The sequence below is a fragment of the Gopherus flavomarginatus genome, chromosome 6, assembly GCF_025201925.1.
Source record: "Gopherus flavomarginatus isolate rGopFla2 chromosome 6, rGopFla2.mat.asm, whole genome shotgun sequence".
Classification (NCBI taxonomy): domain Eukaryota; kingdom Metazoa; phylum Chordata; order Testudines; family Testudinidae; genus Gopherus; species Gopherus flavomarginatus.
The window spans coordinates 21281987-21300435 of NC_066622.1; the positions used below are offsets into that span (position 1 = coordinate 21281987).

The 18449-nt window shown below is 43.7% G+C and overlaps 1 protein-coding gene across 1 annotated transcript; it reads left to right on the forward strand.

Annotated features, from left to right (window-relative positions):
* The first annotated feature begins 3221 nt into the window (after positions 1-3221).
* KLF15 (KLF transcription factor 15) lies at positions 3222-17840 on the forward strand. The gene is made up of 3 exons (XM_050960571.1): positions 3222-3512; positions 8970-10077; positions 17488-17840. The coding sequence occupies exons 2-3, from the start codon at positions 9035-9037 to the stop codon at positions 17654-17656; spliced, it is 1212 nt and encodes a 403-aa protein (XP_050816528.1). The 5' UTR covers positions 3222-3512; positions 8970-9034; the 3' UTR covers positions 17657-17840.
* The last annotated feature ends 609 nt before the right edge of the window (positions 17841-18449 follow it).

Consider the following 18449-nt stretch of genomic DNA (forward strand, 5'->3'; position numbering starts at 1 on the left):
GAGAACAAATGGAGCTATAGTCCCTACACCTCAACAAACACATTAATCAAAAATTACATTAAAATTCTGTATCAATGGTACTTAATTCCCCATAAAATTTAAATGAATTTATAGTACAAGGACAGGCAAATTCTGCAGAGCATGTAATGAAATTGAGGGATTTCTCCAGGTATGTTAGACGTGCCCACAAATTAAGACATTTTGGAAAGTCGTAAAAGAGAACTTGCTGTTAGCTGTCAGAAAACCCCTTAGTATTTTTATTAAATTGTCCTGAAAATCCTGCATCTTATAAAAGTCATAAAGAACTGATCACTCATCTCCTGGCTGCCACTAGAATTACTCCTACAAGGTGATGGAAGAGGAGTGATTCCCCTAAAACTATTAACTGGCATCAAAAAGTGCGGGAAATTCTGGAACTAGAAACACTCTCTTATCAAGTCAGAGATCTGCAAGAGACAAGCAAAAATATATATGTAACTACTTAGAAGTCTGGTAGAACTTTCTGAAATTTGCTGGAAGAGGGTCATCGCCTGCCATCAAACCTGATAGCTTGAGAACATTTTGAATCCTAAGGAATCAAGAAACCCCTTCAACAAGTGTCAAAATTAAACTCAAAATCAAGATATTAAAGTAAGGAAAATAAATAGGAGGAAGAAGGAGAAAAGCATGATATTGTGTAGAGGTTTGACAGGACAACTAAATACTGTAACAGATTGTGTATATAAACGTAAGAAGAAAAGTTTGGACCTAAACATGAGATAATGAAAGCTTTTAACTAACACTACCAAGTGATAAGACAGAAAAGGAAGACAATGTAGAAAAGCATCAACCACAATATGTGATCAGTAGCACTAAGTTGAAGAAAGTGCCAGGTAGCAGGTCTCATCAATACAACTTTAGGGACTTCTATAGGCCAATTTATAATTGTGTGTTTGTGTGTATACAGAGTGTATTTCTATTAATGCTGTAGCATAAGGTTTATAAGGTTGCTGTTATAAAAGAATGGATCTGTTAATAAAATAAAAGAATCATCTTTAGAATGTGGAGAACAGTCCTGAAAGTCCTCTAATGCATCCCCATTCTTATATTTCAGTCATAATAATGCTAAAATTAAGGCTGTAATAAAGAACACTTGATTTTGGTTGTTCCTAAGATATTAATTACAGTGTGTGTGAATTTCACATCTGTGCAGTGGGGTCCGCAGGAGTCCTATTTAAGTCCCACGTGGATCCTATTTTGAGGTCTTGGAACATGGTGCAAAAGCGTTGTTCTTGTTCCCTTTGCATGGTGGTGTATTTCACCCATTCTCAAGCAGTATAGCACCTGAATTTAAAGTAAACAATGAAGTAGGGAATTTGCAAAGTCTAATGTGGATAAAAATATTTGAGGCCAGATTCTTGGCTGGTGTAACTCCATTGCATTTAGCCCTTGATATTTTCACATATATCTAACATATATCAAGTGTGTGTGTGTGTCTGTGTGTGTGTGTATGTACTATTCATTGAAATGTGTATATGTGTGTATGTCTGTGTGTATTCTTTTTTCCCAATGAAAACACGTTTCTTTTTTTAATTTAATCCTACCCCTGCAATGTTGGAAACTGAAACACAGACGTACGTGTGCAGAACAGCTGAAAAACGAAAGACTTCAGTTTAGTTTCATGGATAAACTGGTGACATGCAAAAAAACTAAACCAAACCAAGCAGAAGGAAAACTAATCATAAATTATGAAAAAAAATTGATTTTTTTCACTTTTAACAATGTGTTATAATCGTATTAGTAACAAAAATATGTATTCTTTAAAACTCTTCCTTTGAATCCTTCTAGCTCCCCTCCCCACCTGTTTTTGCCACAAGTTTAATCTTCTTATCTTCACCTTCGGCTTCTAGGTTCTGCATAGCTCCACTCCTCTCTGACCTGATTTTTTATCACATCATACCTTGCCCTCTCCTCTCCCCTAATGATGCCAGCCTCTGTGCATTATCCACCCACCCACCCCTACATACAGCTGGCTCCATGTCATCTTCTACCCCATCCCTCTGATTAGGATATCTTCCCAGCAATTGTGCACCAAACCTTTATCCTATGTCCATTCATATGCTCCTTCTGAGATGCTTCCAAGAAATGAGTCAGCAAGAGCAATTTCCCACTGTGTTCTCTTTGTTCTGTGTCTGTGTTGTCTTATTTAAGCTATAACCTCTTCAAAGTAGGGACTGTCTGTATTTTGTGCCTGACACAAGGCTGAGCAGATTATTGGCAGGTACTTAAAAACAATTGAATGGAAGGATGGTCTGGTAGTTAAGGCTGGGACTCAGGAGATCTGGCTTTAAATCCTACCTCTACCACAGACTTTCTGTTCCACCTTGAGCAAGTGGCTTAATCTCTCTGTGCCTTGGTTTCCCCATCTGTCAAACAGGGATAATCAAGCTTCCTTCTCAGATCCTTTTTCCTGCCTTGTCTATTTAGGAGATAAGCTCATTGGGGGCAGTGACTGTCCCTTGGTATGTGTTTCCACAGCACAGAACAACACAGTTGGGCTTTGATATCGGTGATATTTAATGCAAATAATTGAGATTATTTGTTGCTGTGATTAATCATTTGAAATGTTGACATGGTCCTTTCCCCAGTGTTAAAACACCTTTGCTAAAAACGGGTCGACATTTTGTTGAAAAGAATTGAATCGGGTTCAGCACATGTTTGTCCTGCCCCCTTTCCGAACAGCAGCACCCCGGGGCCCATCAGAAACCAAGGACAGAGAAGGCAAGACTTAAAGAAAGGGAAATGCAGACTACAGTACCACTCCGACCATCTTCCTACACACCCCCACCAACCCAAACCGAGCCCTGTTAGAGAAAGAATTCTCCATGTGGTTTCTTCCAGGTTTTGCAATCCTCAAAATATATTTCTCTCTCTCATTCACATGATCTCCACTGTCATGGCTCAGAGATAGAGTAAGCAGGGAAGCAGCCAAACCTTCCTGCCTGAGCTTGGTTGGCTGTGATACAGAACAGGAGGGGCAGGCAGGAGAGGGAGAGGAGGCGGAGGGGAAGGCAGAAGCAGAGAGAGGATAGGGTGCCAGATGCTTCCATTGACGACAAAACCCTCCGGCCAGCCCCTTTGCTTCTGCTTTGGCCAATGATGTGAGCGGCTTTGGTCGAGCCTCTTTCAAGCCTTCCCCTGCCTTCAGTGTGATCGCCTCCCTGGCAGTCATGTGACGGGGATATAGTACTACGCTAGGGGAGCTAAAGGACACATCAGCAGCCCTGCCACTGCTGTTGCAAATCGGGACCCTGCCTCCAGGCAGTGTTCAAGGACAACGTTTACCAAGCGGCCAGGCCCCCTCCTTAGGAGCGCTGTGGGGTTTGGTGATAGATTGCTGGGGTGTTGCGCTGGTTCTGAATGCCACGAGGAGCTGCTGCCCGCTGGGATATTGCTTGCCTTTGATCTGAGGTGTTTTTTGGTGTTTTTTTTTTTTTTTTTTTTGGTGTGTGTGTCTGTGCAGAAAAGTTCAGGTAAGGAGCAGACACGTTTCTCACCCGCAGGGCGGGGGCAGGACGGTGTCCCGTAGCGTAGAGCGCCCTGCCCGCATGGGGCTGCTGGCCGGGTTAGCGCTACCCGCCGGGGCGCGTGGAGCCCCGGGGTCAAGGGAAGGAGATCCGGGGTGGCTGGGGGGCGGACGTGCTGGAGAGACGCTCTGGGGAGGGGGAAGGAGGAGATCCGGACTTGTTGAAGTGCCGTGCCAAGGGGTGTGTGGGTAGGGGGCTCCTTCGTGCCATCTAGTCCCAATGGACTCTGGAAGATAAGACCCCACAAGCTGGCTGTATTTACACGGGCTCCTCGTTCTGCTGGGGTCGGGCAGGAGCCGGGGCGATGTTTACAACCATATATTGGCCGGACTGGCAGAGAAGGGACATTTCTCTGCCCGGCGCTGAGACCTCCTTCAGTTGCAAGACAGGAGCCGGGAATCCCCCCTCTCTCAAAGCCAGGAGCCTGGCACTCTCTGCCGATGCAGTGCGGGCTCCTCCTGCGTCCCGGCATTAAGAGAGCTGCCCTCCCTTTACACCCCCACCCTAGACGCGGAGGACTAGCTCTTTGCAGAAGGATAACGCGTAGATGGTTAAAGCCCCCTCCCCCAACACACACACACACACACACACACTTTTCTTTGCACGGGGGTGGCCGCACCCGGCGTTGCGATGCATGGATGCGGATTGCAGAGGTCGGTTGTTTTGTGGCTCCGGACAGGAGCGAAAGGGAGACACACACCCCGCCCCCACCCCACAGGAGGGCATCGGGCTGCAAAGGTGAAGCCCATCTCCCCCTGGCGCGCTGGGAGGCGCGTGCCCCTCTGCCTGCAGCCCGCCCGGCCGGGGCTGCTGGAGCAGGCGCTGGTGGGGAGCAGGAGGAGGAGGCTGCGTGTGCTCTGCTCGCAGGCTGTTATGGTAATGTTGACAGGAGAAGCAGCGAGGCAGGGTTACTCTCGGTCAAGCTGAGCTCTGGGGCTGAGGAAAGGAGGGGGGAGCAGTAGCAATGCACTGGGTTCCTTAGCCCCGCCAGGTGGGCTAAACACAGCCAGGATCTTCAGCCTTGAGTGCAAAGGAAACCCCAAATCCTGGGCTGACTCACAGCCTGGCAAGGCCGAGGGGCTCTGAAATGCAGCATCCCCGCTTTCTGCCCCGTGCACCGAGTGAGTTGCAGGGGATCCATTCACTAATGAGAAATTAGCATAGAAATGCCTGGAACGAATGTGTGATCAGCATGTGTATGCGAGCGAGGCAGCGGGTTATTGTTTCCCCAGCGCTGCAGCGGTTGCTGTAGATGAAAGCGTTTCCTCTTTAAGAAGGCAGGGGAAAGTGGAAGAGCTTTTCAAAAGCCTGCTTTCTCCAAAAGGGTTCTGGGGCGTTTGCAAGCTTTGGAATGAGGAAACCATGCGAGCTGGAAAGCATTCTTCTGAGCTTCCTAATAACGCTCAAAAAACAACAAGGAATCTGGTGGCACTTTAAAAACTAACAGATTTATTTGGGCATAAGGTTTCCTGGGTAAAAAAACCCACTTCTTCAGATGCTAATGTAGATAACCCTCAGGCTGTCCCCTAACACCACCCCTTTAAAAGTAGCTCTCACCATATCATGCTGTATCAAATGCATCCTCTCTTTAGTGCACCTCGCAGAGGTAATCCTTGGCATGACTACTCTGTATTGTAAAATGTGCTATAAAGAGGCTCTGTACCAGGAAAATTACTTTGGAGAACTCATTTCAGTAATGCAGCTTGCAGGCTGCTAATGGGTTTTTCTATTTTAAAAATGCCTTTATATGTTAACTGGCTCCTGATTTCTTTGAAATTGAAGGCCCACAGTGTTTCAGAGTCACTTTATAGTCCATGTTATGGCCCAGTTGAAGCAGGATCAGGCCCTTACACATTTTTAATCCTCAGAGAAAAGTGATTTCCCTGGAAAATGGTTGTCAGCATATCCACAGCTGCTTAGCAAGCACCAATTGGCAAAATATTCTGTTGGTGTTATCAGTTGTGTGATATGGTATTTCCTATGATGTTGTAAACATCACCAGGAATAACAGGCAGCTAAATTTCTACCTATCTTTCAGCAAGTCTCTGAGGCCTTGACTCCTGTAATTGTTACTCTGAAACATTGCTGTACAGGGGCATATGTGTTCCATCCTTTTATTAGCCAGTCACTAAACAGACAACTGTTAAACAGAACAATGTGACTCTGACATAACATGCAAGCAAACAAAGCTGAGAACTCTTTTGAAACTTGGAGACCATAATGCTGCTGTGCACTGTTAAATCAGCTGCTACATTTCACCCTAGAGGTGGCTGCATTTCAATGGCATAAGAAGAGAACAGCCTTCCAAGGGGAGTAGTGGGGGCAAAAGACATACCTGGCTTTAAGACTAAGCTTAATAAGTTTATGGAAGGGATGGTATGATGGGATAACCTAATTTTGGCAATTAACTTTGGCAATCGATCTTTGATTATCAGCAGGTAAGTATGCCCAGTGGGATGGGATCTGAGTTACTGCAGAGAATTCTTTCCTGGGTGCCGGCAGGTGAGTCTTGCCCACATGCTCAGGGTTTAGCTGATTGCCATATTTGGAGTCGGGAAGGAATTTTCCTTCAGGGCAGATTGGCAGAGGCCCTGGAGGTTTTTTGCCTTCATCTGCAGCATAGGGCATGGGTCACTTGCTGGAGGATTCTCTGCAGCTTGAGGTCTTCAAACCACAATTTGAAGACTTCAGTAACTCAGACATAGGTTAGGGGTTTGTTATAGAAGTGGATGGGTAAGATTCTGTGGCCTGCATTGTGCAGGAGATCAGACTAGATGATCATAATGATCCCTTCTGACCTTAAAGTCTATAATCTATCTATGAGAAGCCTCTTTTATAAATTGTTTTGGAATGCTTATGGATGCAAAAGCTGTATATAAATGTTAAATTTATGATATAATCATTATTTTGTATTAGCCTAACTGGTTCTTGTTTCTTTTCAAATGTCTGGCTTGGGCCATATCTTTAGCCAAGGTACTGAGGGTCTTTTGCTCTTTAGATTGGCAAGTAGTATGGACATTTTGTCATTGATTTCAGTGGGAGCAAGAATGGCTTCCAGATTGAAATGGACATTTAAGAAATCTTTACAAAAAAACTTTGTTTTCTATGCTAAGTTTGCTGTCACTCTGATACACACTCTCTCACACACACACACACACACACACACACCCACCAGCCAATCTCTCTTTAGTACAAATGTCTTCTGTGCAAAATCTTTGTGGTCACAGCAACAGCAGTGAGAGGTTAGAGCTTGAGCAAAACGGGAATAGGCAGGATTTGAAGCCATCTGCTATATGAGAGTGCACCCTCCCTTCTGCCCCACATTAAACTGTGGTTATCTCTGCTTTTGAGGCAAGCAAGACATTAATCAGAGAACCCTTTTTGGAAGCAATAAAAGATTCACAGAGCAAGATTCTGATCTCTGTTCACTGGTCAGCTCCACTGACTTCTGTTGGAGTAACTGAATTTGCACTGAGATCAAAATCTGACTCCTAATCCCCTAGGCATATTTCAGGTATGTTGGCAATCACTTTTACCATTAGAAATGATTATAGGCTAAGGTCACAGAACATGGACACTAACCTGTGTTTGAACTTCCTCACTTTGAGCACATGTGAGCATTTCATTATCAGTTTGCAGGAACAGATGACTGACAGTGGGTGCAAACCAGGAAAATGTACAACTTGGCTTTTAATTCCCCTTTCTCCGAAATGACCACTGCCGTCCTCCACACATAAACATAAATAAGGAAGCTGTAGCTTTAAGAAGTGTGGTTTTTACTTCTACTTCCTGTGGAACGTTAATAGACTGATGCTGATGGAGCTTGTGAAGGTTGTTGTGCACTGCATCAGCTATAGATTGAGTGCACAGATTTATTTTTATTTCCTCCTACAGGACAGAGGCAATTTGCAGATCAGACAGCATAGGTGCCCTGGAGTAATAATAAACGTCTCCCGCCCTTCCAAAAACTGGACACTATTGACTATTCATGGCAAAGTGTCTCTAGCACAGCAACAGAGCCTGTGGAAAATGAGAGTGTGCAAGAAGCTTGACTGGCATTTCCTTCATGCTAGGTCACATGCCTTCTGATTGCCTCTCTCTCACTCTCAAATACACCCTTATTGACAGATCAAATGCTATCTATCTCTGCAATCCACGTACCTTCCACAGAGAGGCGTGCTTTATGGTGTACATATGCAGCTCAGTTTTCAGTCAGTCACCTTGAGCAGAGCAGAGGACCCAGGGCCAGTGTTCAGCAGAGTCTGCACATCTTCATTTTAACTCCTTAAGGGTTATATCATGCAGCTGTTAAGCAGTGTTTTCTCAGACAAAACGCCCAGTAAGATTGCTGTGCTTGAATTGAGGGCTGCAGGAATTGTATTTACTTTCACAGGGAGTTTCGCCTAAGAGAGAACTGCAAAATAAGCATCTGAGCCTGTAGTTCTTTATTTAAGTGAGTAGTCCCACTGACTTCAACCAGAATGCTCAAGTGAGTAAGAGGTTGAAGGATCAGGCCCGTTGGCCCTACTAAATTGCGTGTGTTCAGAATATAACAAAATGCAGTCACTTGCTGTAGTCACAATGAGTTGAAATCCTACGCAAGAGCTTTGTTCCAAGTTCCCAGTTTAGAAGTTGGCACCATGTTTAGATCATCTCAAGGCTGTGTATCCAAGTGACAAGCAGCGTGGAGTGATGAGGTGACACTAGCACAATCAGCTGGCCTGCCAGCACATGGTAATTAGCTCAGCATGGTGCTAGTCTTATTAAGGGTGATGCAGGTGATAATGACATTAGCAAACTGATTCATTACATCTGGAAAGGAAAATCTTACTAGTAAATGCTGAAGCACAATAAATATTTTTGGCTCCTGGCAGATTGGTCCTTGCATTATGCTGATTAGCTATATTTGAATAACAGAGAAAGTTAATAATAAAGTCAATGGAAAGCTATAAGATAAGAAAAGGATTGTGTTCTTTTGTGGACCCAAGTTGTAAACTTTATTTTTATTTGCTTTTTGGGTGGTAAAGATTTCAACACTTTTTTTTTATTTCATTCCCTTCTTTGGCTTTCTGTTTCATTGTCAGGCAAAAGATTATAAATTTATATCCTCTTGCCAGTAATAGTCTGAGAAGACACTGAAATCTAAGGAACACATAGTTGTGAAATGATTTCTGAAAGAATTCTTTTGCAAACATGTGGTGCAACCTTGGAAAATGCCAAGGCACTCAGAATCCTTTGGGGGTAATATAGCAATATGAAAGCATGTAGCAACATGTGTTCCCAGTGAAACTGCATGCCATTGACTCTCATTTGAGCTAGAGAGATTTGTAGGCCTTCTAGTGCATGAAGGTGAATGATTAAACCTGGCTTCTAACTGTCAATATTTTTGTTCCCTATATTCAGCCTTTCGCTTGAACTTTCCCTGTGTGGTATATGCTGGTGGGATATCCGTAATAGATTATCCAGGAATGGTGGATCACTTGCTTCCTGCTGATGAATATTTTTCATCCACAAGATCCCCTGTTGGATACTTTGGGGACATGATGGCTGGTGGGAGGTCGTATCAGATGCTGCCCTCACCTGTATCAGAAGATGACAGCGATTCTTCAAGCTTTTGCTCTTGTTCCAGCCCTGATTCCCAGGTTCTCAGCTCTAGCTATGGAAGCACATCTAGCGCTGAAAGTCAAGATAGTATTTTAGACTATCTACTGTCCCAGGCTTCCTTGGGGAACACCCCTGCTTCTTGGTGGGACAAAAGGAGACTTCAGCCAGTAGTGAAAGAGGAGTATATCAGATTGCCTGAGTTCGCAGTGGATATGGAAGATTCTGGACCATTTCAGCCCACACTTGAGGAGATTGAGGAGTTTCTGGAAGAAAACATGGAGTTGGATCTCAAGGAAGGGCCTAAAAGTGAGACCAAGGATTTGAGAGCTTGCAGCCAAGTTTCTGTTGCTTCAGTCCAGCAAAAAGACCATCTGATAGCTAGCGTTAATTTAAAAGAAAGTAAAAGTGAACAATCAAGTAGCTCAACAGAAGGTAGCGACGTTTCAAATGGAGCTCTATCCCTGGAGGGAGGGATACCTGTCATGCTCCAAATTCAGCCTGTACAGATCAAACAAGAGTCAAATACAAGCCCTAGTTCACAAGGACCAGCACAAGAGAATATTAAAATTGCACAGCTCCTAGTCAACATTCAAGGACAGACATTTGCACTTGTGCCACAGATCGTTCAGTCATCCAATTTGAACTTGTCCTCTAAATTTGTCCGCATAGCTCCAGTCCCTATTGCTGCAAAGCCTATTGGGCCAGGAGGCATGATCCAGGGTCAAACGGGGATCATCATGGGCCAGAAATTTCAAAAGAACCCTGCGGCAGAACTCATTAAAATGCACAAATGTTCTTTCCCTGGCTGTACCAAGATGTACACTAAAAGCAGCCATTTGAAAGCTCATCTGAGGAGACACACAGGAGAAAAACCTTTTGCATGCACGTGGCCCGGTTGTGGATGGAGGTCAGTACTAGGATGCAGTCACTATACTCTGTATCCAATAAACATATCATTCACTTGACATAATATGCCAGCCAAACAGGTTTGAACCAAGTTTATTTATACACCATTTTGCTGTTCTCTGAAACCTGTTTGGTTGGTTTTAAAATTAAAACCACTTCTCTTAATGTTAGATAATCCAGGGACTTTGTTGCGTTGAATAGCATAGCATTACTGTTGACATTAACTGTACAAAAGTCTAAAAAAATACCCCAGTGACTGGTATTTCATTTCATAATGGCCAGATTAGATTTGCTACTGCAGGCATTGCTTTGTATATTCATTGGTCCCATTGCAGCATACCATCTCCAGTGTACCATTGATGTAAACTAGGATACACAAAGCTAATTAGGTCATTGGAACATAGTCACTTCATCACTAATACTACATGGTTGTATGTATTTGTAGATTCAGCTACATGGAGGTCAAATACAATCAATGAAGGGCTATGAATGACATATATGCTTAATAAGACCCTAATAAAATTTTAAAACATTATAAGCAATTTTGTAATTTCCAGAATAAAATACTAGCTTGGGAATGCGCTCTCATTGTAGGATATGCTACTCAAATTTAATCTATGTTTATTTTATGTTCTGGTTTAGAAATGTATATTAGTGCCCATCCAGATGTGCTCCTGAGTGCTGTACATTTCAAAAGCAATCAGTGAAAACAATCAGAAGGGCTGGTTAAAAATTTTCTGTCAAAACTTTTCATCAATGGAAAATTGAGTTTTTGAATAAGTAAAAATTTACACCGAATGTGTCAGCTTTCCTCAAAAGTTTTGATTATTTGTTGGAATACTGGAAACTGACAAATATTTCTTTTGTGATTAAAAAGTTGAAATTTCCCATGGAAACCCCTTCTCCAGTTTTCAATCCGCTCTGGAACCTAGCCAGTTTCTTAACACTAGCAATGAAACTTCATACTCTGTGATGAAAACCAAACATCATCTCAAATCTCTCCTGTTAAATTATACCAAAAATATTCGAAAGACTTGGCAAAAGGAAAAACATCCTGTAGTGCTTTGGTGAGCAATGTGTGGTTAGGAAATGTATCACGCTCATTGTGAACTGAAGAGATAACAGGAGAGACATGAATGAAAATGCAGGTATGCGAGATATGGGATCACTAGGCATGGATGAATTTGTTTGAAAGGAAAAGATCTGAACTAGTCTGAGTCTTGTCCCTTTCGTCAAACTGATACACTGAGGTTTCCCCATTGCCACTAGGGCTGAGTGGATCATTTGTAACTAATACTTCCCGTGATCAGTTTCCTCCCTTTTCTAATTCATGGAGGTTCCACAAGCAGATTGCAATTTTCCTTAATTTATTTGCTACCAATGAAATTTTTCACAAGCTTTGTTTACTTCCAGCCTTGCGATTCAAAATGAACTGAAATTTGACTGTGTCGCTCAGTTGTGATTGGTCGCATAAATCACATGGCATTTTTCCATTCTCTCATTAGATGAGCATAGTCCTTTCTATCTGGCTTTTAGTGTCGGTGCTTGCAAGGAGCATATTTAAGATTTGCTTTTCACTAGCATGTGTGCAAACTTAACGCTTGCTTTCCATGAGCCACGATGCTAGTGAAACTTAATTGTCCAAATTTTCACAGAAAAGGAACAAAACAAAGGCTTGAAATGTGGCTAAGATTTAATTCCTTTAAAAAGCTGAATGAATGTTTGTGGGAAATTGATTTGCAGTATTCAGCTAACCACCAGTGACAATGGTCCTGACCCAGGCATATTTGAAGTCAGAAGGTGACTTACCAGGGCTCTGATTCTGCCTCTCTGATTCCCCATTGATTTCAGCAGTCCAAGATCAGACCTCAGGAGTCTGTTTGTGAATTGTTCTTTTGTGGATGTATCTTATGAGAACACTGGTATTTTCCAGAATGTCGGTCAAAGGTGAATGATTAGGAATATATATGCAGCAATATAGTCTAATGTTCTCTTGGATGCCTTCCATGGCGTGACACCCAGGGTGAGTTTAGCCTCTGTATGTCACAGCCTTACAAGGGTTAAAGCCTAGTGTGAATGGTGCCTATCGAAAGTGCCACAAGGGCAATGGAAGGGCATGTAAAGAGAAGTACTGATCCAGATGGTGAGTGCATCTAGAACCTGTAATTTAAAGAGTAAACTGCTTGGACAGCCACAACTCTTTATGGGAAGAAGCCCAGTGGAGGTTAGGGATTAAATAACTTCCATACCAAAAAGGCTTGTTTCTGGCAGTTGGATGTTTTTCCAAACCCGTCATTGTGATTGCATCTTTGCATTTAGCATGATTGAGAGCATAAGCCAGAACCCCGGTTCCAAAATGCCCCATAACTTTGAATGAGTTCTGATCCCAGTTTGAAATTTTTCAGCTGGGGCCCATCACTAACATAGACCAAGGAGGGGGCAGACTTTCGAAGGGGCTGTTTCCCTCTGTCACAAATCTTTTAGAATAAGCTTGAGATTCCAGCACTCCCATGTGTTCTTCTCAGACATCAAAGTCAGAGCTGCAGTGACATACCATAGCCAGACCCAAGTGAGCACTGAATTACACAGGCCCCTTTCATCAGTAAAGCATGTTTACCTTTTCCAGAAGTTCAGGGAGAGCTGTGAGCTCACGTGACTCAGTCAAGTACATCTGGAGTCTGTTCTTAGTATTATATCATCCCAAATGAATTTATGCACTGAGATGCTGCTGCTGGTTTCTTCCATGTTCTTTTCCGTGTGTGTATGGTGTAGTTCTTTTTCAACAAAATGAATTTAAAATCAGAGTTCATGGAAAATAGCAATTTAGAAGAATATTGCTTGGTATAATTTGAGTCATAGTGTTTAGCTATGGGTGGGATGGCAGGGGAGAAGCTTTTCCTTCTTCCTGTATGGGCAGAAGAGCTAAACTAAAACTCCCAACCAACTCTATGTAATCTTTAAGTGTAGCAAAACAAAGTGATGGGCAAGGATAAGCTTTTGCAAGCCGCATACAGCGTGGGATTCCCAAGTTCCTTTCTGAAGCTGACCCACTACTAACTTTTGCCCCTCGGTCACAGAAAGCGAGAGCTGCTCTTTTCAGTCTTAGGCAGTATGCAAACAGCAGAGTACAGAAACTGCCAGTGACCCATTTAGTCCAGTATCCTGTTGTACCGGTCAGAGCATTGATCCATGTCAGACCAGGTTACACCTTAGGTTCGTCTAGGTCAGTGGCTACTGCCTGCTGCTTCTGAGAAAGGCAAAACCATGAAACTCACACCTGAATTTCAGTCTCTTATTTGGGAAATTTGGTGAAGACAGATGCAAGCTACTGCACTTTGGAAGGAAGAGTTTAAAGAGCTTGTAAACCATGCTGATGAGTCTGAGTTGACTGTAACTTCTCAGGAAGATGATCTTGGCAATGATATAGTATAGGCAAGTTGCTGGAGTTGACTGCTCAGGGCACCACAATGGCCCCAAATTGGGATAAGATTCTTGGGGCTGATTATCATTTATGCCAAGGCCCCTCTGCACTGTATAAAGATGTGGCTGTGTTAAAGGAAGCTTACTGTATGAGGCTGTGTATTTCCTGAGCACACAGTGCGTTACAGGACACAAAGAAAGTCCAGGTCATGTAACCCAAGCAGGAGGTGGATGGGGGGAGGAGATCCCTATGAGGATTCCCTCGCAGAGATAGATCCCTCACAGCATCCTGTTAGGTAGGAGGCTTTTTCTTTCAACTTAAAAGGCCACAAGTCTCAAGCCCAAGCTTCATGGATCCCCAAGGACACCCCAGGAGGCCAGGGACATCCACACAGAGACCCTGTGCTTCTGCTCTGGCCCTCATCCAATGTGTTGTTTCCCCATCCCTCTACCATATTCCAGCCCCTCTTCCCTCAAACTTGCTCAGTCTCAACCCCCTGCCCTAGCTGGCATCCCCAGAATGGCATAGAGGCTTCTGCAGGGTCTTGAGGACGGGGAAAGGCGCTGTGAAAATGGTTGAGCCTTTCTTCTGCATGGGAAAGGGAGATGTGCCTGAAGAACCTCTGTGTTTGGATCTTGCAGTCACAATGTGGGCCATTATTGTTCTTTATTGTGTGTACCCCAGTAGCTCTTGGGATTGAGGCCGTGTTGTGGGCACTGCCCCTGCCTGTTTCATAGGAGTGGTACAGAAAGGGCTAGTTGGATGCTTCCTTTCCTATAATACAAGACGAAGAAGAGCCAGGGCACACAGTGAAATTTAAAAGGCAACAGAAAGAAGCTACTTTATTAGGAACCTTCTAGTTAACTGATGAAACTGGAATGTGGAGGCGGTCAGACTAGATGATCATAATTGTGCTCTCTGAATCTCCTTCTTCTCTGGGTTCCAGAGTTTTTTAAACAACATTGTAGTAAATGCCAGTTACACAAACTGCGGGGTTACTTTATTTCTGAATTCAGAGGGAAACTATGAAGGGCTGACCCTCCCAAGTCCCTGGCAGCCTTTGAAATAAATACCTCAGGTGGAAAATACTCTCACCTGTTCCTGAAGTGAGAATTCTAACAAGATTCAGTCACTCCCCTACAAGACAGGTCTCCCATGAGCCGAAGTTGATAGTCTGTCGAAATAGTGTGATTCAGTTCCCTGACTGAAGCCTGCAGGTAGAGTGGAAGGAAGGCAACAAACTCAGTGTCATTATGCACTTATGGGGCTACGTTCATCCTTGGCCCATCTCCATCCAGGGCAGTGGAATTACAAGAGGGGTGAATTTGGCTCCTTGTGTTTGTGTGAGATTTCCAAACGGCCTCTGTCTTTATCTGGGAGGAGCTGTCATTTCTTAGGTGCTGGCATCATAACATTTGGGCTGGTTATTCGGAAGTGGCGCCTCTTTTGCATTTGCTACCTGCTTGAATTTGGAATTCCATCAATTTTTTTAGACTGTAAGGCGAAATGGGACCTTTACGATCATTTAGCCCAATCTCTGCGTATTGCAGGCAATAGAATTCTACCAGCTTTCCTGTTTCAACTTTTGGGTTGGTTTTTTTTTTGTAAACACAGGGAGAGAGAGGGGGGTTTATTTCTGTGGGCCTGGTAAGGTGATCTTTCCATGAATGCTGGGTAACAGCATTGCAACATTCTTACCTCTTCAACTAAGGGCTTCGTTATGAGGCTAAGTGTATTTTTATCATATTAACTCACATTAGCTTCCAAGGCTCACGTAACACACACATCTGCGACATATGACTCCCTCCCCTCTCCCTTGGTGCAATTGCCAGAGACCCATTGCAGTTGTCCTGCTCTGAGTTTGTTTCAGGTCCCTCCATCCCACTGTTCCTTGTGTTTTATAATGATATTGACAACACAGACACCTGGATGATGCAGCCCTGCATCTTCCAGCTCCTGCCTCTGCCATGAGGATTGCTCTGTGTTTGTGTCTCAAAGACCTCTCTCCTGAGGTGGATTTCTCTTTCATCTGAGAAAGTGACTACCTTCCCTGGCAAACAAATCAGTTCCTTGTCTAATATGTCTGATCCCATTTCTGTCAACTTGCCACTGTGATATCTTGGCGAAGTTCTGTGCAGTGTATGCTGCCCATCCTTTTCTCGCTTGTTGAGTTGCTCTGAAAAGTTTGAGTCTTATGAACTCATGGTTCTTAAAGATAATTCCTTTAAGGACACTGCATCAGGGCCAGCCCCATGAAGGAGTTTCACGAGCAGTTCATGGTCATGTCAGTGTTCCAGGCTCTGGTCATGGCTGGGTACCCACTGCTGGCAAGGGCTAGCAGTGTGAGAGAAGTGGTTGCGGGTGCAGATGGGCCCAAATTCAGCCCTAGATCACAACACTCAAGAACTTTCGGAAAGTTTGGATCTGTAACAAAATCTAAACTATCCACTCTGTAGTGGACAGTGGAATAAAAACTTAGAATAAAAAAAAATTTCCTAAATCCAAACACATCAAATGTTAGCAAAGTTTGGATCTTGACCATCAACTGGTAGCATGGGATCATCTCTAGCTGCAATTTTTATGTATTTTCTTGCATGAAGGGTTTAGAGTGTGAGCTGTAAAGTCTCTTTCCACCTGAAATGGTGCTCTTTATTTCCCCTCCAGAAATATAGTATATTTACATAAGTGGTGGTGTGATGTTTTTGTTCCCCAAATGCACGTTTTCCCACAGGTCCTTTCCCCTATTTATTCAGCAAACCCTCACTACTTCATGTATTTATTGTAAATAAACAGCTGATACCGTTTCTTGAGAACTCTTTTTCTGTACCACTCTTTGTTAGTGTTCTGGCAACTCACACTCATCTTCCTTTGTTGGACAGCAGTTCTGCATGCATCCAGAAGGAACTGTCCTAGCACAACATTGTTAACGCTTGGGCTCCCAGAAATAGCACCAACCCAGCTGCTCTGTCCCAAGGATTAGCTAGTTTATCTGAGTTTAAAGTGGGCCTTTGAGATTCACAACGGCTATTTGGGGACTGTTCCTTGGCAGTTGCGGGTGGGAGATGTCTAAAAATAAAATTATATTGGGGAATCTAATTTTGGTAACCGAGGGCCAAATCCTTATCTCCATTTGTACCAGTGTAAATCCGGAGTAGCTGCAGTGTGGTCAGTGGAGTCATTCTGGATTTACTCCAGTATAACTGTGAGCAGGAATTGACAGTGAGACATTAATAGCCCTTTATTTAATCATTTGGGAGAGAAGAAGAAAGGCCAAATTCTTAGGTCAATTTAATAAGCCAAGTGGCTTCAGAGTAAGTATGGCTGACTCTGCCTGGGTAGTCCCTCACATAGTATCTGGCCACAGTCTCACAAACTAGTCATGATTGAGGATATTGCTGTTCCTCCAGCATTCTGAGCATGCCAATGTGAGACTGGCAGAAGCCTTAGCTTTGGAGTATTAGAGGTGGTCTCTGCTCAGGAGATGCCCAGAACTGGAGTTTAAGGAAGATGCTGTGGGTTAGAGTTGATGTGCATTGGCAGAGCTTTGTGAGGTTTGGGATTGGAATAGCACAGGGTGCTGCAGGTCAGTCGTGATGATGCAATAGCTGGGTTGTGTGTATGTGTAGTCAGGGATTAGGGTAAATCTTATACACCGGTAACCCGTTTAGGGCCTGTCTCCAGTCAGTGCTATCAGTTCTAATTTGCATGAGCACAAAAGAATGATGCAATGAAGTGGGTAGTGTGTTACTGCTGCTCTCTGCTGGCTAGAATGAGAACTGCTCCGCTGTAAGTCATGGGCCTTATACTGCTGACAGATTCTCCTTTAGCTTAAGTGTTTGGGCTTCCGCAGCAGGAGGACTTGAGTTCTGTCCCAGCCGCTGCCATGAAGTTCCATACATGCAGTGTGGGCCATGGAAAAGTAACAATGACATTAAAGAATTAGCAGCAAAAATCTGAAGAAGTTTTTCTTTTCTAAACCTCTGCTTGCAGGTTCTCCAGATCAGATGAGCTCTCCCGGCACAGACGCTCCCACTCAGGAGTGAAACCTTACCAGTGTCCTGTCTGCGAGAAGAAATTTGCTCGAAGTGACCACTTATCCAAACACATCAAGGTGCACCGGTTCCCTAGAAGCAACCGCTCTGTGCGCTCAGTGAACTGATTGGTCCCGCCTACCCCTTGCCACCCATCCATCCCAGAACAGCCGACAACAGCACTTTGCTCACTATATTTCTTGCGATAATTTATTTGTCTCCATAGAACAGTCAGCGCTGTTACTTCACACTACCCCTCTGAATGTTTTGTGTCCTACAAACATGATTTGAGAACAAAGTTCTTTTGCGGGAGGGTGGGGTGGGTTTTTTATTAATATTATTATTATTATTTTATTTTATTTTATTTTCATTTCCTTCTATCTTTCCCTTTGCTGCTGCTGCTTTTTGGAAATTACAGTGTTTTATTTTTAGCTGTTTTCTGCTGCACAAGGCAAATTTATGGACTACTTGCTGCTAGTTAATTATAGTCCTGGCATTCCTGAGGGCTTTGCTCATGTACAGGGCCATTCATTGTGAGTTTTTATTAAGCTGGTCTATTTGTCCAGTTTGGAAACAGTAAATTCCTTTTGAAATGAAAACAGCTCCTTTGTTTTTCAGTCGCCTGAGCCAAGGATTTGCGGGGGCAGGCAAAAGGAGGAGGAGGAACAGTTGGGAGGTGGGGAGTAGTGGGATTGGATTTGGTGTCCCTGATTTCGCTAACACACCATCCTGCAGTGGTTCTTGCCATTCATAACTTGGTCGGCAAATCTGCACCCGGAAACTGGAACTGACAATGTCTTTAAAACAAAAAACCCAAACACTCAGGCCAGAGTAAATGGGCTGGAATGAAGGCCTTTCACTATGGATCAGCGTAAACTGCCTGCATGCCTTCCATCTTATGTAGTCAATGTGTTGAGCATA

Bases quoted from the DNA above. Each gene is read 5' to 3' on its own strand.
- KLF15 (XM_050960571.1), top strand. From the start codon at position 9,035: ATGGTGGATCACTTGCTTCCTGCTGATGAATATTTTTCATCCACAAGA. The intron at 10,078-17,487 runs GTCAGTACTAGG...CTCTGCTTGCAG, and splicing joins TGGCCCGGTTGTGGATGGAG to GTTCTCCAGATCAGATGAGC.